The sequence below is a fragment of the Phaenicophaeus curvirostris genome, chromosome 2 (assembly GCF_032191515.1).
Source record: "Phaenicophaeus curvirostris isolate KB17595 chromosome 2, BPBGC_Pcur_1.0, whole genome shotgun sequence".
Taxonomy (NCBI): Eukaryota; Metazoa; Chordata; class Aves; order Cuculiformes; family Cuculidae; genus Phaenicophaeus; species Phaenicophaeus curvirostris.
The window spans coordinates 31,769,984-31,796,430 of record NC_091393.1 but is presented as its reverse complement, the minus strand read 5'-3'; the positions used below and the strand labels follow the sequence as shown (position 1 = coordinate 31,796,430).

Here is a 26,447-nt window from a genome sequence, read left to right as displayed (position 1 = left end):
AGTAAACAGAAAGACCAAAACCATCAAGGAAGGCTTCAGGGCCAATGGGAAAATGATGGAGGGCTCTGGGACACAAATAGTATTCTGCTCCATCCCAAGGCTAAATAGAGAGGAGCTGGAAGTCAGGAGAAGAATTCAATTAATGCCTGGCTCCGAGCCTGGTGAGAGGAGAGGGGCTTTGGCTTCTTTGATCATGGGGTGGCTCACGCACCCCCAGGCTTTGTTGCTAAGGATGGGACACATGTATCTCCTAGAGGGGATAAAGCCCTTGCTAAAAACCTAGCTAAGCTCATAAATCGAGCTTTAAACTAGATGTGAAGGGGGAGGGGGTTGAGCCCAGGCTAGACAGGAATGAGCCTGGATGTGGGGCAATGGAGATTCGGAGAGGGTGTGCTGGTGAGGACCGCCAGTACATCACCACACAAAAAGTGGGGGAGAACACACCTGGGGGTGCTAAGGGAGATACAGGCACTCTGGTGCTAGCTACTCCAGTTACCAGGCAACTGGGAACAAACTCTGTTCCCTCTAAGAGGGCTGAAGGCTCAGCAGCTCAGCTGAAGTGCATTTACACCAATGCACACAGCATGGGGAATAAGAAGGAAGAGCTGGAAGCTGTCGTAGGGCAAGTAGCCTATGATGTCATTGCCATCATGGAAACGTGGTAGGATGACTCATATAACTGGAGTATGGCTATGGTGGGGTATAAGCTTTTCAGGCGGGACAGGAAGGGCAGGAAAGGAGGCGGGGTAGCCCTCTTTGTAAGGGAGGACTTGGACTCTGTTGAGATGGATTGTGGTGATGAGGAGATTGAGTGCCTGTGGGTTAAAATCAGAGGAGCCCACCAGAAGGTAGATTTTCTGATGGGAGTCTGTTACAGACCACCCAGCTAAGGAGAAGCAGCTGATGAGCTCTTCTATAAACAGCTGGGGTTAATCTCTAGATCAATGCCTCTTATTCTTGTGGGAGACTTCAATCTTCCTGATATCTGCTGGAAGTACAATACAGCAGAAAGGAAGCAGTCTAGGAGGTTCCTGGAGTGCGTGGAAGACAACTTCCTTGCACAGCTGGTGAATGAACCAACAAGGGAAGGTGCCCTCCTGGACCTGCTGTTTGTGAACAGATAAGGCCTTGTGGGGGATGTGGCAGTAGGTGGACGCCTAGGACAAAGTGATCATGAGATGATAAGGTTTTCTGTTCTAGGTGAAGTGAAGAGGGTGGTTAGTAGGACAGTAGCATTAAATTTCTAGAGGGCAGACTTTGAACTCTTCGGAAGGCTGGTTGGCAAAGTCTCATGGGAGACAGTCCTTAAGGGCAAGGGAGCCCATGAGTGCTGGGAGCTCTTCAAAAAGGAAATCCTAGCAGCTCAGGAGAAAGCCATCCCCATGTTCCAGAAAAAGAGCCGGCAGGGGAGAAAACCAGCTTGGTTGAACAGAGAGATCATGGGTGATATCAAGAAGAAGAGAAACGTTTATGGGCTCTGGAAGAGGGGACAGGCCTCTTGGGAGGACTACAGGAGGGAAGCGAGACTGTGTAGAGAAAAAATCAGAAGGGCTAAGGCTCAGCTAGAAATGAGATTGGCCAAGTCTATGAAAGATAACAAAAAATCCTTCTATAAATATATAAATAATAAAAGGAGGACTAGGGAGACCATACAGTCCCTATTGGACACAGAAGGAACAACAGTGACAGGGGATGAGGAAAAGGCTGAGGTACTTAATGCCTTCTTTGCCTCAGTCTTTAACTGTAAAGAAAGTCATTCCGTCTGTGTACAAACCCAGGAGCTAGAGGAGCAAAATGAGGCTCCCATGATCCAAGAGCAGGTGGTCAGAGCCTTGCTTGCCCGACTGGACACCCACAAGTCTATAGGGCCGGATGGGATTCATCCAAGGGTGTTGAAGGAGCTGGCGGATGTGCTGGCCAAACCCCTTTCCATCATCTTCCAACAGTCCTGGAAGACTGGGGAAGTCCCACTGGACTGGAGGCTGGCTGATGTTGTGCCCATCTACAAAAAGGGCCGCAGGGAGGACCCAGGAAACTACAGGCCTGTCAGTCTGACCTCAGTGCCAGGGAAAGTCATGGAGCAGGTGATCTTGAGTGTTATCATGAAGCACATGCAAGAGAACTGGGTGATCAGGCCCAGTCAACATGGGTTCACAAAAGGCAGGTCTTGCCAGACTAACCTGATCGCCTTCTATGACAAAGTGACTCGGCTGCTGGATGAGGGAAAGGCTGTGGATGTGGTCTTCCTGGACTTCAGCAAAGCCTTTGACACAGTTTCTCACAGCATTCTGCTTGAGAAACTGTCAGCCTCTGGCCTGGACAGGCGCACACTCTCCTGGGTGGAAAACTGTTTGGATGGCCGGGCCCAGAGAGTGGTGGGAAATGGTGTGAAATCCAGCTGGAGGCCAGTGACAAGTGGGGTTCCCCAGGGCTCAGTGCTGGGTCCAGCCCTGTTCAATGTCTTTATCAATGACCTGGATGAAGGCATCGAGTGCTCCCTTAGCAAGTTTGCAGATGACACTAAACTGGGTGGAAGTGTCGATCTGCTGGAGGGTGGGGAGGCTCTGCAAAGGGATCTGAACAGGCTGGACCGCTGAGCAGAGTCCAATGGCATGAGGTTTAACAAGGCCAAATGCCGGGTCCTGCACTTGGGGCACAACAACCCTGTGCAGTGCTACAGACTAGGAGAAGTCTGTCTAGAGAGCTGCCTGGAGGAGAGGGACCTGGGGGTGTTGGTTGACAGCCGACTGAACATGAGCCAGCAGTGTGCCCAGGTGGCCAAGAAGGCCAATGGCATCTTGGCTTGTATCAGAAACTGTGTGACCAGCAGGTCCAGGGAGGTTATTCTCCCTCTGTACTCAGTGCTGGTGAGTCCGCTCCTTGAGTACTGTGTTCGGTTCTGGGCTTCTCACCACAAGAAGGATGTTGAGGCACTGGAGCGTGTCCAGAGAAGAGCAACAAAGCTGGTGAAGGGGCTGGAGAGCAGGTCTTATGAGGAGCGGCTGAGAGAGCTGGGGTTGTTTAGCCTGGAGAAGAGGAGGCTGAGGGGAGACCTCATTGCTCTCTACAACTACCTGAAAGGAGGTTGTAGAGAGGAGGGTGCTGGCCTCTTCTCCCAAGTGACAGGGGACAGGACAAGAGGGAATGGCCTCAAGTTCCACCAGCGGGGATTTAGGCTGGACATTAGGAAAAAATTCTTCACAGAAAGGGTCATTGGGCACTGGAACAGGCTGCCCAGGGAGGTGGTTGACTCACCTTCCCTGGAGGTGTTTAAGGCACGGGTGGACGAGGTGCTGAGGGGCATGGTTTAGTGTTTGATAGGAATGGTTGGACTCGATGATCCGGTGGGTCTCTTCCAACCTGGTTATTCTATTATTCTACGATTCTATGATTTTAGATCATTTTAGAGGTGACATCCTGGGGCGGGGGGGGGGGTTGTAGTGTATATATAGGTGCATACATGTATGCTAGTTAGGCTTTTATCTGCTTAATAAATTCTACAAGGTATTAAAATGAGCTTGTTTCTCCAGCACTGCATAGCTTATGTTTAAAGGGATTGGTGAAGTAGAAGAAATACCTTGTTCTTTGTTTTCACTATTTAAGACTATTCCGTACTTCCTTTGGGACAGTTTGTTTATCTGACACATCACTAGTGACTATTAATTAGAGGAAAATTGATTCTTACGCTAGGAGTGATATGGGAGCTCTAACTCATTTTCAAAGTTTTTGGGACACATGCTTTTCATTGGGGACATAAGGTCTAGTAAAGTTAAATTACAGCTACTGCAGAATGCTTTTCACTCTGTCAGACTTTGTTAACGCGTATGAAAAGGTAATGATGCGATAATAAGGCTGTTATTTTAAAGAAGAAAGAAAAAGCTGATGACAAACTCTAGAGTTTTGCCCAATAACAATAGTGTGGGGTTTTTTTAGTTATTATTATTTATTGAAACTTAGTACATAGTGCATTGCTTGATTTGAGAACTCAGTTTCTAGGAGATGACTCTTTCAGAATTAGGACTTGAGGCATCTGAGAGCATTTTAAAAACTTTGCCACCTAACCTCTCCTAGGATAACTAGGAGTTCAGTCCCTCTTTGATTATGCTGTGCAGTTTTCAGAGATGTGTCACTTTCTTCTGTGAACTCTTGTCAGAGTTTATCTGCATAACTTTTCTGAATTTTATTTTGGAGAAACCTGTGTCTATTTTTACACTAGTGAAGAGGCTCATTATCCCTTTATCACAACAAAACAGGAAGAAATTTCCTATAGAGATAAAATAACTGGAGGCAGAAGAAAGGAAATGCAATCGGAATTGTGTTAAGATCTACTTTATACTGCAAAGATTATGGGATATTCTGCAATTTATTTATCTCAGGCCCAGGAAAGAACCTTGACAAATAAAATTAAAAAACATTAGTATCAATCAGCAGATTAGATTAGATATTTCTCAGACAAAATAATGTTAAATGCTCAATAAATAACTAAAAGAACAGTAGATTATGGTGTGAAACAACAGAACTGTTTGAAGAAAATTACATTGTAAGTTGTAGCTTGCATATTATATGAGTAGTACCTATGTTTATGTATATACATATGATACTTATATTTGCCTATAAAATAAGACACAAGAAGTTTACTGTTTAGGCTGCTTCTGTCTGCTTTACAGTTGTGACTATCTCCAGCTCTCTACATTAAAAGGTAATGTATGCTCATACTTGAACTGTAGCATCTAGGGCTTTTATCAGTTAAATGCAATCCAGATGTATTGCAAACTGTTGTGGGAAACAAATGTTCCTTTTTATTTAATTTCTAAGAATAACATATTATTAATTATTGCTACCAAAATAGTAAGATGTGGCTGCTGCTTTGTTGTCATAAGCAGCTGCGAACATTTAGGTAATAAAAACTACAGTAAGAGACCAAGGGGTAGTAATGTGGCATTTGAAAGTGTTGAATCCTTCCTTTAAGGGTCAAAAACATTCCTTTTAAATCAAAGTAGACCTAAAATCAAAAAAGAGTACAAGCTGTGAAATATAGGTTTTATATGATGTAAAAGGGGAAAAAGACAAAAAGAAGTCAAGAATTGGGCAGCACCTCTTCCTGTATGTATTCCTTAATTGGTCTATCCAGTAATATACTCATCATTAGAGCCAGAAGGTTACAGCTTTTTTACTGAAATTTGGTTCTTTTCCTACATATTTCAGAATGGAAGCTAATAGATTACTTTGTTCTTTCACTAAGTGGGATTTTTTTTTCGGTGTGGTGTTGGTGTGTCTTTGAATGCTTGATGTAGCAGCAGGTTTTTAGATGGTTTTCCCCAGACTCTGCTATGTGGAGCTTTGTTGTCTCTCAGGCTTCTGCTTGTAACTTTTCTTCAGCTGCCTTTGACACTGGTGGCAATATAATGATTTTTTTTTTCCGCTTGAGTTAATCTACATCGTTTCTTTTGCCCTATCCTAATCCCACCACAATTGTCTGCCAATATGCTTTGTTAGTCAAACCTGCAAATGCTCTTGGGATCAAGAACAAGGGAAACGTAACTAGTTTGTCAATTTAATGAACTAGCAGGAAGCTCCTCTGTGTCTGCCACCAACCTTTCTGCAAAAGAAGTACAGAAGAGTAAAGGAAAGCAAAATCTATTTAAACTTTCACAGAATCTAGAAGGGACCTTTTCTGTCAGTGATGCAGTATCTTAAACTAAAGAAGGCTCATTAATAAAAGGATGTGGGAAAGTATGTCCCAACTTCTCCCCTCAAGACTGCTTCAGTGTCTTGTTGGGTGGTTAAAATGAACCCTTGTTATCTGCTTTCTAGCTTTATTCATGACTGGTTTCATGATCGCTTTTCCTGTATTACCTTTGTTGTCTCTTTTTTTTTATACCAATTTAAAAAATGAGCATCAAAAAAATGATTGTAACTTTTTTCCAGATGATGCTACGCCTTCTCAACACTTCCTTTCCTTTCATTTACTCTTCAGGCAGTTCCTTGCCAACTTTTAATTCTTCTGTTAACTCTCATCTTCATGAATTCAACAAATCCTCATGTGGAAAATTGCAGTGTTTGAAATCAAGTCCAGATATGAGATAACTGCTATTTATTCATTTTCTAGATTAGTGAAGTGTTAGATTGAGTGATGTATCATTAGTATGTGCTACATTCATGCCACTTTTCACATACCTGCATATCTTATTTTTTTTCCAAAATATATCCTTATAACTCTTCTCCTATTATATTTACGTTTTTCTTATCCTCAGTGTTATTGCATGTAGGTGTGCACTCCCAGACCTACAATGTGTCAGGTTTAGAGGATGTGTGAAAGATTATCTTGCACTCAAGTTGCAAGAGCACTGAAATCTCTGAATTTTGTTCCTAGTTTTGGTGTGATCGTTTTAATATTCTTACTCCTTCTCCTTAACTACATTATCTTTATATCCAAAATCAATTATATTTCTTTAGCTAGAGACAAATTTGAATTTAGATTTTAATATTGGAATTAGTTGAAGTAATAAGTCAGTAAATAGCATTCTTAATAATTAAGTGTCAACTTTTCCCTTTCAAAAGGGAAATTTGTGCTACATTGAGGGATCTAGATAGAGAAGTCAGCTGATCCATGGGACTCAGAATGGAAAACAGGCCTCGATGCTTTCAAAGCAAAAGACATGAAAATTGTTCCCTGATGTAGGGATGTGAACCAATAAATAAAAGAAACACATAGCAGGAGATGAGGGCTTCTTTTGGTTTGGTTTTGTTTTATTTCGTGGTAGTCATCTTTTAAGAAGTCTTTCAGATCTACCTAGTCAAATCTAGTATAGCACCATCACCTTCTGGAAACATAGGCAAATCCTTATAAGCAGGAAACTTGCATGTAAACCTTTTATTAAATGATGATTGCAGGTAAATAAGGAAAGGATATTCTCAGATTATAAAGTCTTCTGCTGACTTAGAGAAACTTGGGTTTCAACGTTTTTTCTTTATACCTGAAAACTAAGTTGCATTTCAAAAACTGTATATCCTTCTGCCTGCAGTGATGTTTTTTTTTTTTTTTTTTGAGTTTGTTCATGCCTAAAGTAAAACATAATGGACAGATTTGGCAGTAGAAGTAGAAGCCTTAGACTTTAACTTGCAAGTCACTGCACATATCATTCACCATAAACCATGGCTGGTCAGTATTGTTAATTCTGATCAGAATGGAAACAATAGCCTTCAGCAGTCAACAGATAATACATTTTTTCCCTAGCTGTTTAGTTGCAGTTAGTTGGAGTTCTGCTAGTACTGCACATGATAGGCTGATCATGAAAAAAGGTGTCTCCAAGGTGGCTTTAATCAGTACTTGCCTCTCATTCTGGAGAATACATGTCATCAACTAAATTTCTTTTAACTCTATTGTTAATACTATTTTATTGATAAGTATACTTGTTTCATTTTTCTTGTAGAACTGAGAGGAAGGTAAGTAGTCAGAGTAAAAACAATGACAGCTATCTGTAGCTATTATTTAAATGTTTCACTTTCTTAATTAACATCACACTTTTATGTGTTTTATTGCCCTGCTTTGAGCAGTAAGATGTACAAATAAAATCTGAAAGGTGTAGAGTGGTTGAGGCTCTGGAGCGTGTCCAGATAAGAACAACAAAGCTGGTGAAGGGGCTGGAGAACAAGTCTTACGAGGAGTTGGGTTTGTTTAGCCTTGAGAAGAGGAGGCTGAGGGGAGACCTTATTCCTCTCCACAACCTGCTTTCAGGGAGCTGGCCTCTTCTCCCAAGTGACAGGCGACAGGACAAGGGGAAATTGCCTCAAGCTCCACCAGGGGAGGTTCGGGCTGGACATCAGAAAAAAATTTTTCACGGAAAGGGTCATCGGGCACTGAAATGGGCTGCCCAAGGAGGTGGTTGAGTCACCTTCCCTGGAGGTGTTTAAAAGACGGGTGTGTGAGGTGCTCAGGGACATGGTTTAGTGGTTGATAGGAATGGTTGGACTCGATGACCTGTGGGTCTTTTCCAACCTAGTGATTCTGTGATCCAGTATAGGCATGAGTTGGGAGACTGAGCCCAGCAAAGGGCCACAGACATGATGAAGGGTCTGGAATGTCTAACATACAAGAAAAAACTGAGTGTGTTGTGGTTTTCAGACTGGAGAAGGGAAGGCCGGGTTGGCTTAATCTGTTCAGATCTGATGGTGAGAGAGGGAAGAAGATGGAGCTAGACTGTTGGTGATATCCAGTGGCAAGATGGGAGGCAATGGGCATAAACGGAAATATAGGATGTTCCATATGAACATAAAAATTTTTGTCACTCTGCTGGTCAGACACAGGAACAGTGATCAAGAAGTTGTGGAGTCTCCAATCCTGGAGACTAGATCATCTACAGAGGTTCCTTCTTACATCAACCATTCTGTGATTCATTCATTTCAATTGAATAAATGGCAGTAATTGGAGAAAATGCTTCTGTTGTTTTTTCTCTTAATTCAATATTAACTTAAGTATTCATTTTTTCATGATGAATTTTTTGCATTAAAATCCAGAGTGAGCTATAGTTCAACTACAGTGTAACTATCCCTTACCCTTGTATGTTCTTTTTTTAAGTTAAAAATCTTCTTGTTCCTTCTTAGTAGAATCTCAAAATAGGTAAGTGGAGTGGGCCTTTTAAGTATTTACATTTTAACCATATGTATAACTTAATGAAATATGGTATACAGAAAGTAAATATTCCTTGTGTTGCAAGTATTGTCAGTTATGTTTTAAAGTGACCTTGATTTCAGACAAGCTAAATTGGTCTCCTAAATTAAGTATCTATAAATAATAGGCATTTGTTGTTCAGAGAAATCATTTATGAAGTTTCCTGCATTAAATAGTAATCTGTAATGGTCATTTTTCTCTTAAAATACTTACAGTCTTAATTTACATGACTAAATTTTTAATACTTTTTAAAGGCCTAATGTTATTTATGTGAACGTTTACATTTTTTCAAGTGTAACCTAAGACCAATGTAACTTGTGAAATGGCATTGAAATAAAGGTCAACAGCTTATAATACAAACCAGCTACAAAAGGATTTTGAATTCCAACAGGTGGCACATATTTGCTCACTACTTCAGGTAAGCAAATGGAAGAGCATTATCAGCTTTGCACAAAACGACACTACTTCAGAATAAAACTAAGCAAATGTGTGAAGATATTGTTTCCTGCTAGTGACGTAATGTGCTGTTTGTCAATAGCACACACTCCACTTGGTCTCTGTATTTACCTACTTTTTGCGCTTGCTTTCAAGAATGGTCAGAACTTTAATATTACATTTTACAAATAAAAACTGTATGTTCTAGCTGTTAGTATCAAAAAATATGATAACCTGGGCAACATTACTTCTCGTTTCTAAACTTGAATTCAGTTTAATAATTCTCAGGTCTGTATTGAAAGTGAGTCCCTGAGCAGTATGAAGATGTAATTTACATTAAGAGCTCTGAACTATTCACAGCTCGCGTTATAATACTGACTGTGAAAAGTGCTTTGGCATTTCATTTTTTGCAGACTTTGTGTGGTGCTCAGGTGCTATTTTTGAGATCATTCTTCTGACAAACTGTGCGGGCTCCAAGAGAGATGCGTTAGAAGAACTGGCTGTATTATCTGTGCGTGGTGCAATCAGCTCTGGCTCAATATTTGACTAATACTCTGCTTGGCTCAGAAGGCAAGTGGAGCTTGTTTGCATATGCTGTGCAGCCATTCCCCTAGTTACAAGCTGACCTTCTCCATCTGAAAAGTGCAGTGTGCAGGTGTGAAAGTAGATGTGTACTTTTCTTAAGCAAAATATGACATAAAGCGTCATCTGGCATTCTACGAAGCAGAGAATATTGGACATTGCAAATGCTTAGCTCCTCCAAATATCAAACGTGAATGTTCTGCTATTAGAAACTCGGTTTTACTTGTCACTGTCTCGGCACATCAGTCTAATTGCATGTGCTTCAGTGCTCCCAGAAGGTTCTCTGTTCCTTGTCAAAGCCAAAGCTTGGCTTTTCTTTATAAGATGCTGCTCTTCTGTTGAGGCTTAAGACTCGCAGCTGCAGCTTTTCTAACTCATCTGAAACAGAAAAAAAGGGTGCTCTAAAGGCCCCAGCACAAGGCTGCTGTTTTCCCTGCAGGTTTTCTTCAAGCCATTAATAAGTGGAGATGCCAAAATGCAATTTGGCAGAACTTGAGGCCAATAGAAATAGTTGTGGTATATAAGCTTAGAAAATGTGGTGGGAAGCGCTTTTGAAACATAATAAATAGCATAATGTACTGAGGCATGAGTAAACAGTACAACTTGTTAGTGAATGAGAAAATTAAATTAGCCAGAAACTGAAGTCAGCGGTGAAATGGCTGATGTCATTGTTTAAAGTGAAAGGAATAGGAAAACTGAATATTTTCTAATAATAATTAAATGTATAAGTGCATAGACAAAAATCTCTAGGATAAGATATTAGCATCATTCAAATAATTTGGAGGCTTGTCCTTGATTTCAAAAGGTTTTTGTTTTTATAACTTGTCTTAGTCTGTGCTTATGTTTTCAACTTATTTTACAGAGGTGATTTCTAAGCCCTGTCTATGTATAGCTGATATTTTATATGTACAGCCACCAACATTACAAAATAGGATTGCACAAGTGTGTATTTCTACTTGGCTTGGGAAAAATTTGCCACTTAGAGGGGCTTCAATGTTATGTTGCTGTTGACTTTATGAGACTTTCCCCACATAAGAACTGCATATCTGTTTACAGGCTAGTGAACTGCCCTTTAATAGTTTGAATTAGTTTAATCCAATGAATTTTACACTGTTAATAAAATAGTTTTGAACAACTGATATAAGCAGATGTTGTAATAACTGTAAAACATTTAGCAAAACCTGAATGCTCATGTGAACAGAGGGTAGTCGTACTGCATCTTTTTTATTCAAAGTGGAAAATAGAGTTATGTTACATAATTTTTGTCGTGAAAACTTTGACTAAATAGCTTGGTATGAACTGTTTTTTATGAGCAATCACATTTATTACTTAGTTATTTATCATAAGAAACAAAAAGATGTTGTGAAACAGCTTTCAAAAATACTTTAATGCAGGGAAAATCTTGGATATTTGATGCCAAAACTGAGCATCTCTGGAGCATACTTCTGTCATGCTGTAGTCCTCCAGGCCTCTGAACTTAGCATGTTAATGCCATGCTGGAGCTAGGCATGGACTCTGCAGAAAAGCAACAAAAGTATTCTGTACTTATATTGCATCTTATATTACTATCTATCATACATAATATAAATACAGTATATTATATAGGTAGTTATAATACTGTCTTTTATTAATTGGCAATGTTTATTGAAGACCAAATTTTGTAGAGATCGGGTTTGTGCAGACTACATGGAAGAATGGCAAAAAAATTGTGGTACTTTTTTGTTATGTAGAAGCCAATACTAAGCCTTTCTTTGTTAACATTAAGTTCATTAAAGAACAAAACAAAACTGTGGAAATTAGTTGAATGAAGTGATTTGCAAGTGGCATTTTGTAATAAGGAGTCTATTGACTCTCTTTACCCAAAGTAACCAAATTAAACATTAAATATCCTAACATGCTACTTGAATTGACATTCTTTTAAAAAACGCAGATGCTGAGAATATAAAGACGTGTATCCATGTATGTAGATATTTAAGTAAAGAACAAAACAAGCAAAACCAGAAAATGTTGGTTTGACTGAACATATTTCAAAAACATCAACATTTGCATGTTTATATCCCTTTGTAAAGATCTTTAATACCTTCGTCATAAGCACTGACAGATACTTTTCAGTGTTACAAGTACACTTCATAATTTATCTTAAGCGGAGAATGTGTTAATATAGACTGACTATTGATAGGGAAAACAGTTTCAGAAGATGATTTCTTCACTACTGTATATAGGAGGTGCTAAAAATAATTGGAAAAGGGTTCACAGGGGGTCAACCATATAGGAAATAGCATATTAAACAAGGCATAGAAAACTGAGGAAATGAAATAGGAAAAAATAATTGCCAGTCTAGCTTGATCCGAAGACGTAGCAGTAGTACGAACATATTTAGTGTGGGAGTGATGCATCAATGGACTGTGGCTTGCAGGAAAGTGCCCTCAGAGAGAAGGGATAGCAGTACGCTGGCAGCATAAAACAAATGTTTTGTAAATATTGGCTGTTCCTCTTAGCAAGGAAAAATCTCACCAAGAGTTTTGGTTAACTTTCAGATTCTATGCAAGCTTGTTTCCAGTGCTAGTCTAGCTTTTGCAGTAGCTGAGCAATTTTCACTGTTAAAAGAAATATGCATGAGCATCAACTCTCAGAACTGTTAAACGCGGAGCAGTGTCTCCTTGTGAGATGCCCAAGTTACCTAATTGCTCCATTTGGACATGGAAATTCAGTTGCCTATAAGGGCTTTAAGCAGATCGTGAGAATCAGGATTGTGTTATTATTATTGTTGTTGCTGTTATTTGTTATTGTTATTCAATAAAGATTGGGTGATTATTATTAGTAGTATTTCAATAAATATTCAGTATCCACTTTTATGTACGGCATAGCTAGATTATCAGTGGTCTTAAGTAAAGGGCATTGTCATAGATTGTATTGGGACTGTACCTGTTACATACTTTCTACTATTGATAATATTTTGTCATTATTACTGACCCATCATTCATTTGGTATCTTTTCTTGCAATACAGAACAGAGTTTGAAGTGATAGTTAAAGTATTATCTAAAAACTTTATAAGGCATTTAAAGTTATAAATGGCTTATTTTTGATGACAGAAAGAAATGGAAGTTCTGACTTCCAGAAGTGTTCATCTTTTACTCATGGAGATCTCTTCAACTAGCCCTACTAGTGATCATACAAATCTAGTAGTGATCATAAACCTGGCTATAAATTTAGGAAACCTATCTAGGAACCTTGTCTGAATGCTTGCAGATGGTTATGAATCCCAAGCTTCAGTATCATAGTTTAGAATTCCGTTATAAAATGTGGAAAAACAATATCTAGCACTTTTTCCAAATATCTGTGACATAATAAAGTAAAGGAAGTGCTCATAACCAGAGTAATTTATTTAATAGTTCACATTCCTCCTACTTTCTATCCTGTCATTACTTGCTTATGTCCTTCTGGAAGTCATTCCAAAACTTCATCTCCAAACCTCTTTGAATTCAGTATGGCTCCTCTTTTGTCTTTGAACAATTTAGAAGACTTGCCATGGAACTTTCCTAAGAACAGACTGAATTTCTGTTGCCCTTGTATTACTTTCATTTAACACTGTTTACTAAAAGTTAATTTGTTAGGTTTGTCTCTTAACGTAAGTCACATGCAAGTTTACTATAGGAAGTTGTTTGTGTAGAAGAAAATAAAATTCAAGCTGTCCTTATAAATTACTTCCTGGTTAAAATCAGTGAAGAAGTGGGATAACCTCTTGTTGTGAAGCTCCTTTGAGAGAACAGTTCTAAAGCTACTGTTTAACATCCATTTTGATTTAAAACTAGCTGATTTAAATGTTCATTGCTATGTATTTGCAACACCTCATGGAAACTTTCAATGGATATGTTGATGTAATTTTATTTGTTTTTTTCCCAATGCATTGTGTGTACCTTACATATTTTTATGTCAAAGCAACTTGTCTTGTAAAACATATTTGGTTTTAAGCATCCAAATGTCCCTTCCTTTTGTTCAGTAAAAGGGCTTTCTAGCCCTAACAAATTAACATTATAAAGCTTATTCCCCATTACCTTGTTCATAAAAGCACTACCTGTTATAGGAAAGTGCAGGCATATGTGGATCACCCTGTGGTGTGTTATCTTTATCTTCTCATCAAAGCTTCTAACTTGGCATGAGACTGGCCTTTCAAGCTCATATTCCTGTCTTTGTAATTTTTATTAAAATTACTAAAAAATGTATATTCAGGCAACAAAAAGCTTGGCTTTTGCTATTTTTGACCATGGAGCTTATCTACTCCCCTTTCATATAAAGGAAACAATCCAGTTATTTTTGATGCAGTTTTCTCCTTTTCTGTTTGTGGTCTTCATTTGTTTTTTTTAAACCAGAATCAGAAGCGTACAGCTCTGTGGATGTCCAAGGACTGTTGAAACCCCAAGGACGATAGGAAACTTTGTCTTTTTGTGAAAACAGAGGCCTGCTGTCTCCCTTCATAAGAAACCAAATTGAATGGTGTTTGAGTGCTGGTTTTTGAGGACAGAACTTAAGAAAAGATTAAAGAGGCACAGTGAGAGCCAAGAGATGCTAGGCTTCATCCTGGTGCTAAGAGCTGTCCCTCTCCTTCCTGTCAGTAAATTTTCCTCTTTCCTGTCAACTTCTTTACTTCACTTTTGTACTGAGAGAAAGCTGGTTGTATCTTTGAGGTGATATGAGGCTTGATCTATTCATGATAACTTCTGAATCAGTTTAAATATATCATTAAACTTAATGAGATCTGTTTCTAGAGCAAGCCAGCCTATAGTGGATAGAACTTTTCCTTATTTTTTTTTCTTTGCTGAGTTCTTTTCACATCTACAAGGAGACATAAGAAACTACAAGTTCTGCAAGAAATGCAGTCAGATGACATCTGAAAGAGTAAGGTTCGCTCATTAACTAGACACAAAATCACTTTCCTTGAAATCATTTTTTGGAAGGCTGGAAGGAGGGCAACGCCTCAAAGGAATCTCCAAATCTACAGCTGCTTGAGCTGCAGAAGTCAGAGGGCCAGGTTTCCTGCCGCTCACGAGTGTGTGGTGTCCAGTAGCCCATGTCTGCTGCAGTGTTGCTGAATGAAGAAGCTTATGTGCTGGTCCATTACTAGCAGGCTCACGGGTGCGTGCGAGTGCCGCTATGCTCAGACTGCAACGAGACAGAGGTTAGGAGCAGGAGGCACAGAGGGCAATCATATGGATCAGTCCCTTCTACTTAACCTTTCAGATCTCTGAAAATTTCTGTCTCTCTGTCACATTTGGAAGTCGCTGCAGAGACTTAAAACTTGTTAGCTTGTGTACTGGTACGTGCTGGGTGATTTGATAGACCTTTTTCTGCTGGAAAAACTAGGATAAAAAATGTTTCCTTATCTGAAACTCTTTTTCTTCGTTTCTACAAACACCTAAAATAATAAAGAAGGCTGTGTTTCAGGAAAAACTTGTCTTGTTTCCTTCTCACCCACTTGGCCATATGGCAACCCAGGGTGTTTGAGCAGGCAGCCTTGGGCCGGTCAACATGAGCAAAGTCATGGGGTCTTTTGGCCTGTTGCCAAGGGAAGACAGCTGCGTCTGGCAGTTTTTCATGGATATCTTAAATGCTGTCCTAATTGGGATAAAACTAGTTTTCCATATTAGAGTCTCATGGTACTCTTTATCAGCCACCTCCGTCAAGCAACATGAACTAGCTACTTGGCTTTCTGGCATTTTCTTATGTTATCGCTACACTTCAGGATAGCAGAAATGTTGCACCAGAGGCGAACAACTCTACTTGGCTTAGTCCCTCTTCTGAAATGGTCAGGTTTGGGAATTGCTGTCTTTTAAGAATATCTGCAGGATTCTGTCTTTTGCAGAAAAGAATGCTATGCCAACCACTGCCATATAATATCTGAAATAATCAGCCCTAAAAAGATTGGCTTGGACGTTTGATTCTGATATAGAAACTTCCTCTATAAATATATGTTTCCATAAAGTCAGAATTTCTTACTCCTGTATCTACTTTGTTGTTAGCTCTTACTACAGAATGAAATAGGCATCTGTTGTCTTTGGTTAAAGCTATGCCGCTTTAGATAGATTTTTTTTTTTTTCTTTCAGAAGAATTTGTATTACTACAGTAGGGACACAGGCATCTGTCTAGTACTTTTTCAAATACTTATTCAGTAATTCCAAATTTGCCTGTTTCCTATGCTTAGGAAAGTGGCAAGTACAGTAATTATCTAATCTTAGGATTATTTTTTTTCTTCGAAATTCATAAAAAGCTGATTGCAGAATACTCCCAAAGATAAATACTAGTTTAAGAAATCATGTAAAAGCACGTTTTTCTATGCTTAAATTGGTCTTCAGGGCTTCCTTTGCAAAAGGCATTTCAGTAGACTGCTCTTTGTAGCTGGGTTTGACATTATTTCAAACTACCAAAGTCTTCAGGCTAAAGAAAAGTTGTTAGAAGTTGCCTTGTAGCCATGTTTTTGAAATTTTCAAAATTAGTTCATCTGTGCAAGTTTCTAATCAGTCTGTGTTAAAACATTGATGATGGTGGTTATCTCTTAAGTCTACTTATTTTCACTTAAAAATATTAGGCTGATTTGCGTTTTTGTGCCTGTCTCTGTTGAATATGGTAGGCAGTTTTAGTACAGATTTGCAAAAGGAGTTGGTAAAAGCTTTTCAGCAAATATTTTAGAATTATGCTGTGACAGATTATGCTTTTTTTTTTCATACAAGAAGAATACTGAAGAGATTAAATAGGTATGACAACTCTTTTAGGCCAATTAAGCAATATCTGCATATGCTTTCAATCTGGTAGTTGTTTTTTGAGCCTTGTTATAAGAAAAATAATTATTTTTTTTTTTTTTTTCACTGTAACTGATCAATTTCAGTGTTTTAACTCTAGATTTCAGTTCAATTTAAAGTAAGTCTTGACTGGTACCTGTAGGCTGAGTCTTCTAAGAAATTAATTTCCATGTTTTAATACTCATTTTGGAATTCTTCTTCCTGTGATTCATTTATTTCTACTAGTGTATAATTGAAGCAAAATTACATAATGGTGTATGGATACAGAGATACAGCAATAGAGAGTATGCCAGTATGCATAGTGTGGGCACATCATTCTGTTGTATCTGGTCCCCATGGTTCCTGAGGTTCAATATGAAACTCCTCTGGCCTCTATACTGAGGAAATGCATTTTGCATTCATGTAGTTTATTAGCAGCTCGGTTTCAAAGTGCTGTAATGTCTTGCCACTGTGAGGAAGGTGCAGTTAAGCTGAGCTTTGTAAAGCTCTGTGCAAGTCTGCTAAGTGGGAAGGGTTCCTAGGATTGGAAGGTAATTTCTGTATAAGTAGACTTAGTGTGCTGGGTTGTGTATTCAAAAATACCAGGTTTGAAAAACAAAAAGGAGATCTGAAAGCTGAATGCCTCTCTCATGCACCTAATACCTGTTTCTAATAACAGTGGTAAGAAATTGTGCATTGTCTGGCTTGTCGTGTTTTAATTAACCTGTAAGAAACACTAAAATACAGAAAATCTGATTTTTGTTTTACTTTTTCTTCCTTTGGATATTATATCGAGACCACTTTTGCAGTAAGCCTGTAGCCCAAGGAAAATGTTGGTTTTTCCCTGTAATTTTTTTAAATTAAGCAGTCATCTCTGTTCCTTCGGAGCTACTAGAACAGAACAAACTTGGGATCATGTTATGGAGATGATTCTTTTACAGCTGTTTGAAAACTGTACCTGGTAAAGCAAAATTGTTTGAAAACAACACACTAAGTGCAAGCATAGCTGTTAGTTGTGCAGGTGGTACTCTGTAGCCTAGACCAACTGTTAGGCTGTAACAGAGAGATACAGAGACCAAGCACTTGTTGACTGAATTTGAGTTTCTGTTTTATGTATTGCTGCAGAGCAGTACTTAATACTAAGACTCAAGCAAGGCGCAAGAACTGTTCCCAATTTGTTTTTGCTCACATTGGAAAAACAAAATATTTTCTGAGATTTATAGGATCCTCCCCATCTTATAGAAGATGCAGAAATCAAGAAAATGCCTTTGTTATGGCAGATGGATTATAACATCACAATAACGCTCACAGTTCTGTACCTCATATTTGAGGTCACACTAAGGACATCCAAGGCTTCTTGTAAATTGTGCCTTATAGAATTGAGATGCGAACATTAGCTATTTAACATTCAGAGTAAAATCTTATTTCAGTCTCAGACTCTTGAACTCTTGTGAGTTCAGCAATGAAGATGTACTTTTATTGGCTGAGTCTTGCTTGAAATAATTTACTGTGTTGTGCATCTCATGGTGCTTCAGCTTCTTGCTTGTAATGTGCTTTGGCAGATTGACTGCTGTCTATCTGCAAGACCACTGTCTATACAAAAATCATCCAAACATACATGAATGACTGTATATCACACTCATATATGGTCACTGAGTAGTAGCTGAAGTCATCTGGGACCTTTATTTTTGAAGGCAGTCAGTGTTGCCTTTTGGGCGAAATCTGTTACTGACTTGAATGAATGTAGTAGTTTGGCTGATATTCAAAAAAACCACTGATTGACACACAGTCTCTCCAGTTGTTGCCCACTGTCTATTTTATCTCATTATAACTTAATAAAATGGCAACTATGAATGTTCACCAGTTTCCTTTGCTTGTTCTCAGGGTCTTAAACAGACTTTTCAGGCTAGAATATGTAATAACGTATGAAATCTGAAATGCTAGCACCTACACTGAGTACAGAATTATCCCTCAGAACCCTCACAGATATTAGCAGAAAAGACTGCTCACCTGAAAGGGTCATAATCTGGGTAACTATTGGTTTGAGAACTACTTGTTTTTCCCCATGCAATGTTACATATTGTAAATGTTTTTCTATCAGCTATGAGAATTCATTAACAACGTTCAAGTTCCAGGCTTAAGTGCCAGTAACACGTCTGCCATCCAGACCTGCACCACCTTTATTTCAAGCATAAATTTCCCTATTGTCCCCTTTTTTGGAATGAGCACTTGAGATGAGTAGCAGATGCTCAAACGGTAGGAATATGTACGATGCTAGGTAAGTGTTGAAAATATTTCCAAGAACTTCATGTTACTCTGGTAGTTTCTTCTTTAAAAGCTACCATTAGACTGTCATCAGCACGGTACCCAGCCTTATTTTCCTTAGATTCAATGCTTCTACTTGACATGTGAATGCTAGAAATTTCATCCTGTGAACCGTTGAATTAGATATGACCTTGCTAACTCCTGGGTTTGATTAATCGAAAGCATTTTGTTTGGAATGAGACATAGTAATTAGACTCTTTAAACTACTTAAGTTGCTGGAAGTGCATCACAGTTTTTCAATTTGCCTTTTCTTCTCTAGGACAGAAAGCAAAATGTTTAAAAGCAAAATGTTTTATCTGAAATTCTTTTCTCAACAGTGTAAAACCTCTGAAGAAGTTCTTGTTTTCTGAAATATATATTAGGAATTTCTGTGCAGCTTACCCTAGGTATTTGTCCAAAGGAGAGGTGAAGCTCATTGGGGGTTATTGCTTCATCACATGGGGAGGTTTAAGAGTAAGTAGGATTGATGGTTTGCCTCATAACTTTCTTAAGCAGCTTTCCATTTTACGTAAATTGTTACTTTGTTTTCCTTTCACTTCTGTTTGTGGAGTTTTATTCTTCATGGACGTACTCTGTAGAGGACAGTTACCTCAAACACTGTCATGAGGAAACCTGTTCTGCATGTTAGAAAATGACATAGCCTCCTGTGACGAGTAATGTGTTTGTTTTTTGTAAATCAACATGCAAAGTAATTTTAGTAAACAGTCACCTCAGCATTGTGCCTCCAGCTGAACTAACAGGCATGAGTCCAAACTGCAGCAGTCAGGACTACATCAGCATTTAGAAGGAGGATGTTGTGCATTTTACTCATTTACAGCTGGTTCAGCCCCTTCAGCCTATGTTACCAGCTATGTCCTGGCGAAAGAAGGCCACTTTATTTCATGATCACATGTTTTCTGTGCCTTGGGGCTTAATTTCTCCTAGTAGGCATAAGGCAGCTCAACTGATTTTTCCTTTCTTGCCTTTTGATTTATACTGTCAATCTGTCACTACGGAGTTTACGTGCTTTCCCATGTAAGATAGATAACAGTAGTGAGGTGGTTACTTTGTATAAACTTTGGCCCATGATTATTTAGATAATGTGGCTATTAATGTTAAAAAATGTGATTCTTAGAGTGGACAGGATTATTTTTTTTTAAGAAAGCAAATTGTGTTCTATTTCTAAAGATATCAGACGTGGCATTCACTTTATTGAAACTGGTTCCCAACAAGTGGTGTTTGGTCTTCATCTCATACTGGTTTTCATGAGGTAACCATAGGGTGCAGTTGCGCATCTTTAATGGTGTCTATTGTTATACAAGTTCAGGTTGTTTTTAATTAGTTAATTACTTTGCAAATAATGCTTAAAAAATCCAATGCGTGTCAATTTTTTTTTCTGAAATGGTAGAAAGCCTTATAGAAGAAACTCTGACGTGTTTTGGGGATTCTGAACAAATGAGAAGATAAAGAATGGTACTGTCACAGAAACGCAATGTTCTGTGATAGTTCTTAATGCCTTAGTTATGAAGCAGTAGATAACTCCTCTAGTATGAACAAATCTGATAATTGATAACATATTGCTTTAAATATTTTGGTTAGGCTTTTTTTTTTCCGTTAAAAACAGTGTTATGTAGAAAAGGGATCTTTAAATAGGGAGCCATGTTTAACCTAGTACAAAATTTCACAGAATCACTAGGTTGGAAAAGACCTCCAGGATCATCCAGTCCAATCATTCCTATCAACCACTAAACCATGCCCCTCAGCACCTCATCCACCCATCTTTTAAATACCTCCAGGGGTGGTGACTCAACCACATCCCCGGGCAGTCTCCGCCAGTGCCCAATGACACTTTCTGTGAAAATATTTTTTCTGATGTCCAGCCTGAACCTACTCTGGTGGAGCTTGAGGCCGTTGCCCCTTGTCCTGTCCTCTGTCACTTGGAAAAAAAGGCCAGCACCCTTATCTCTACAAACCCCTTTCAGGTGGTTGTAGAGAGCAATAAGGTCTCCCCTCAGCCTCCTCTTCTCAAGGCTAAACAACCCCAGCTCCCTCAGCCACTCCTCATAAGACGTGTAAAAGAATCATTTAACTAAGAGAATATTTGGGCCAAAATAGTGTTTATTGGCATGGAATTCTGCTCTGGTGTACGTCACCTACATCATGTGTTTGAGTTGTACATACACACACGCAGGGCATTATATGTGCAAGTAGTGTAGACTGAAGTTGATCCTAGTGTTGTCTTTCTTTAAATTCTTGCTGTAGTCCACATCTGAGGGGTTTTACGTGTGATATGACTGTGAGAATGCAGTAAGCTATCTCTCTTGTTCACTGGAATGAGAACAACTTCGTATTTATCTGATGTTTATGGGAAAGCCTTAGTTGTCTTGGTTTGTCTGCTTAGATTGTGAAGAAATAAATTTACAGGATAGTTTATGTAATGATAAAGACAGATGTGTAAAGTTTAGTCTTCAGGAGTAACATTTTATACAAGAATCTCCTAGAGAGGTGGAGTTTTACTTAAAGGCAAAATTCACTGATTTTCAATATTTCAAACTGAAATTTTTCTGTTATTTTCCCTTTATGCAATTGTGAATCTGTCTAAATACTAGCAATGATGCCTTTGGGGTTGAATTACATAGCATTGAAGTTCATTCATTTGTTTAAATTGCAGTAGAAATTACTAGCTAGTAATTAACTAGCAATTAAATATTGCAGTACTAATTATAAATTTACAGTAATTTGGACAATGACTTATGACTTTATTTTCTTTGTAGTTATTTGAACTGCTAGGCCCTGAAGGTTTTGAACTCATAGAGAAACTCCTACAGAACAGATCTTTGATTCTGGAAAGATCTTTGACTTGTCCAAATGATAACAAGTTCCAGACTCTGCAAGGTGAGTGACTACAGAATTTTTATTCCAAACCAGATAAATAGTAGTTTTCTAACTGTTCGGTTGTATTTCAAACAACCAAAAAAGGGGTGGAGGGGCATATTGAAATAGGCTTAGACAAAGAAATCATGGTATCATCATACAGAGGAAACAAATACATATTGCCTGTATTTATTTACTTTTCAACTGTCTAAGGGCATGTTTAATTTTTAAACATATTACCAATTGCACTGCGTCTATTTTAATGAGTTATTCTGGAAATAAGTTAATCTTTTGTTATTTTTCATCTGCTTTCTTGCCTGCTTTCTACTTCTGTATGTCATCAAATGCAGACCTTAGGGAGAAAAAGAAGTCACAACCACTTCTGAAAATAAATGCAGTGAAGTTTAAGGATGGATGGGGAAGGGGTTCAGCTTTTATACTGTAGTTTTTGGTTTTAGAAGACAAATTGTGTGCATAGACTAATAGCACCATGCAACCCATTGCATGATCACAGTGTATCGAATTAGAAAAGTGTTAATGAAGCTGGTAATGGTGGACTTATATATCCTTACAATAATTTTAAAATGCAAAAAAAACCCTTTTTAATATTTTTATCTTAAATGAAATATTATATAGGCGTGTGTTTAAAAGTTCACCTCCTACTGTGCTGATGGTTAGGCTAAACTCATCAAAACAACCAATTGAAATCACAGACAGATAAGAACTAAGTGGAATATATTGCTATCAGTATGACAACGTTTCGTGTCTTTGGTGTTTTTTCCTTTCTGAAATAATCCAATAATGAAATATTTTCAATAAATTCATTAGAAATTGAACTATAATACTTTTCTCCTATGTGCAGATTTTAGTTACACAAGTCTCTTCTCAGTTAGGAGAAGTAGTATTTTGGAAGCTTTAACAAATTAATTCGTTATTATGCCATCTGCGAAATCTATTACAGTAATTTCTGCTAGAATGTGGAGGAAGAATATTTTCAACGTTGTGCTTTTGGGACAATACACGAGCATTGGTGTTCATATGCTTTTTTCACTGGTGAGAGAACCCTTCTTTCACTCTGGTAAAGGAGTCAATGATATTTGAGTATCTTCTCTGAAATTGAAGATGCTCTGCCTGCAGTTCTGTTTATTAATTTTAATAGGGCTTTTTTCTTTTAAGTTGATCAAAATGGTATTTCTAATGGGGATTGAAGTCTTATCTTTTCAGAATTGCATTTGGGAGAGGGAATAATTTGTGTCTGCAGAAGTTTAGTCAACCTTGAGTAATTTGTGTCTTGAAATAAGTACAAGTCAAGAAACTGTACGTGTACTGCATTTTTATGACATGCTGTATTATTTGACTACTTCTTATGTAATTTACTTCCATGGCAGTAAAGGTGATTGTTGTGCTTATCAGACAAATCAAGTTACAATTCTATGCCCTGGTGTGTTGAGTCTGAATTAAATTTAGTTAGGAAATGGCATCCATTTTTGTCCCCTTTTAATACGAGTTAAAGCCACAGACACGATGGTATTAATGGGGACATTTTGACAGTTTCTTAGAATATTTTTCAATGCTATTTAACAAGTTATAGTCACCTTATCCAGTATGCATGCTGTGGGAGGTAAGAATTTCACTGTTACTGTAGGCGAAAACTAAGTGGCACAAAATGTTCAAAATATCAGTCTAGTGAGTTTATTTAATGAAAAAAAGGTTTCAAGTTTTTGGCTTCAGAGTTTGCCTGCAAAAGTACGTATGAAACGTATTTAATTGAGTATATTTAATTAAATATATAATATTCAGTGAAATATATAAACTAAAAAACTGTTTGCAGCAGTTTGAAAATAGAAGTTTTAAACCACTGATAAAGCGAAAACCAATCTCTCCACCCAACTGCATGTAAAAGACTTGGTTGTGTCTTTGATTTTGGCCAGTAATGGCTTTGGTGACTGTGCTTCTTCTGGTTCCCTGTTCTCCTAGATTAATTACTTACTGTAATTTCTCTGTGATTTCAATACTTCTTGATACAATCATGCTGTTTTCCACATAAAGGGAAGGAGTCCTTGCACTTACGTAGAATGAGGTTTCTTTTCTCACTTGCTTAGGGAAAATACCGTCATGTTATCTAGTAAATATATACTGATTGTTATGTGAGGAGGTTGTTTAAAAAACCCCAGTCTGTTGAATCTCTTTTCACACTATTCTATTCATAAGTGCATACATGTAAGAGGAGAGATAAGTGGCATTTCCACTGTTGATGAAATTATAAATATAGGAAAGGAAAAAGCCATTCCTTTTGCTGCTGGCCAGTCCTCTTGATTTGAGTTGAAGAATTTTGGTTTGCTTAACCATGCTAATTTTAAGCATCCTACCTTTGGGTCACAAGCTGGTACTTTTTGTTAGATTTCATGAGGGTAACTGCTATATGGACATCTAGATAAATCTCCTACCACACCCCCGCAAAAAACCCCAAACAAAACACAACCCGTACAAAAACAAACCTTTGAAGAGAACTGGGGAAAACAAAGATGAAATCCAGTACTTAGAGAGATGCCTGTTATCCTACCTGTTATCCTATTGCAGAACAATGCAAGAAGTTTATAGGAGAAAATGCTAAGCCCAATTATGGTTGTCAAGTTACAATTCAGTCTGAACAAGAAAAGCTGTTAATGAAACAATTTCGTCGGGAAGAAAAACGAAATGCCAGAAAAGAAAAACAAGCTGGGGAAGATGTAGAAGTTTCTGGAGAAGGACTAATGTGCTTTGACCCCAAAGAGCTGCGGATGCAAAGGTAATGCCAGAAGTTGAGAAATGCTTCTGGTTTAATAGCTGTTTCTACTGTATCATAATAGTTTATTTTCTTTTAGTTTGCTTTGGTGATTAGGTGATTCTGATTTCAAGTCACGTTTTATTACAAGTGTAGAAATTTTTTTGGTATGAAAACCTAATTTCAGTGAAAGAAAGCAGTGATCTGCTTAATGAGAATCTTCTTAATCTCATCTGTGTGGGCTGGAGATGCAGATTAGAGGGGTAGGCTATCTTTCTTAGTTCCTGTATACACACTACTTGCCTAAGATTTATGAAGTCTGTACTAAATCTATCAAATCTATCAGAACTATCTTTTTTTTCCTCTCAAGATTAATGGGTACTATTTTCCGCATTGTCAGCTAAAGGTAGTGGGAGGAGGGGAGGAGAGGATGAAGAGCAAATAAGCTGTTGTATTTCGTATTGAGAAAAATATAGTGAGAGTGGTATTTAACTGAATACCTGTTGCTATATTGCTTAAAAAGAGGCAGTACTGTATTTAGGAAGCCTTGCATTTATAGGATTGCACTTTTGATTTTTATCTAAACATTGTGTTATAAGGACTTGCTTTAACTGATGCCAGAGAAAAACAATGTAAAATTGTGGTAATTATTGTATGCAATGCTTTCTTCCTTAAATTTCCACAACTTTTGCTCTCACGTGAATATATTCACGTGAATATATTCACGTGATATATTTTTTGATGGCTGCCTAAAATGGGCAGAATTACAGCACTTATTTTTCTGCTCACAGAGAACTAGCACTTCTGAATGCTAGAAGCATGCCAGTCCTGGGTAGACAGAGAGAGATGATGGACTTTGAAAAAATACGTTATCCACATGTTTACGATTCCCGAGCTGAAGCTGTGAAAACATCAGCATTCATTGGGGGTGCAAAGGTATGTGTTTGGTGCAGGACCCTTCTTGAACAGTATGTAAGTATTTCCCAGTGAATAATTTGCAGTAGGCTTCCCTTTGTTCCCTTATATGAAGGAGAATCTCTCAGAATCCAATATATGAAGCATTGCCTCTTTGCACAGTTTTACACATTTTTATATATTCTGCTTTTATTTTGGCTCTATAAGTGATCTCATTTTCAACTGATGTGTTTATTTTTATTTCTACGGTCACTTAAATCATTAAAATACTATTTTTCTATCTTTTTTGAACTATTAAATTGACTTTAGCAAAATGAATGCTTTATGAAATTCTAGATTGAATGCCTTTTGAAATTTAATGAAATAGACTGGGGGGAGGGTTGTATTTTTTGGAGTATTTTCTGAGTAGGAAAACTGATTATTTTCCATTTGGTGGGTTCAGCGCTATCCATAAAATGAATCAGTGAGAACTGCTTTTATTTTGGATTCATATTTTGAAGGAAAGTGACGGAACAAATGTTTAAACTGGATTATATGTAATGACAGTTTTCTTGTTTTCATACTTTCAGTTAATTTTCCTGTAATACTGTTTCAGGTGCTTTTACCAGAGACAGTTCAGAGAGAAAACAATAAAATGTATGAAGAGGTGAAGATCCCCCATAGCGAACCAATGCCTATTGGTATTGAAGAGAAAATTGTTTATATTAAAGATTTAGATGAGGTGAGTAAACAATTTCAAAGATATTAAATTAATTTCTACTTTGTATTACAAAAATTTAACTGAAAAAGATAACTAATTAATACTGTGATTTACCATGTGTAAATGCACTCAGTTTCTTTGCTACTGATTTTGGGAATATTTGTTGGGGGATGTAGTGACTGCACAGCTCTATTTTGCAGTCTGTGAGACTAGTCGTATTAGTACAATGCAGTTGTGGGGGCATTGAGTTATGATGTTTACAGACTGTATGACATGCAAAACCTTTTGAAGTAGTGCTTCTTTGAGCAGAAAAGGGCAAATTATTATTAGCAGAACTTTGGTGATAGAAAACGGAGGGGGAAATTCAAGTAAGACCAGTATTAGCATTTTAACTTTTATTGATTTTTAGAATGGTGAAAAGGCTGAGG

The 26,447-nt window shown here is 37.9% G+C and overlaps 1 protein-coding gene across 1 annotated transcript in view; it reads left to right on the top strand.

The window, feature by feature from the left end:
* The window catches only part of LOC138717797 (activating signal cointegrator 1 complex subunit 3), a 277,866-nt gene that overhangs the window by 29,912 nt on the left and 221,507 nt on the right, over nt 1-26,447 (top strand). The window contains exons 5-8 of the mRNA XM_069851636.1: nt 21,541-21,661; nt 24,221-24,428; nt 25,196-25,340; nt 25,915-26,040. Of these exons, the coding sequence (XP_069707737.1) occupies nt 21,541-21,661; nt 24,221-24,428; nt 25,196-25,340; nt 25,915-26,040 (600 nt within the window). The remainder of the gene's footprint in view (nt 1-21,540; nt 21,662-24,220; nt 24,429-25,195; nt 25,341-25,914; nt 26,041-26,447) is intronic.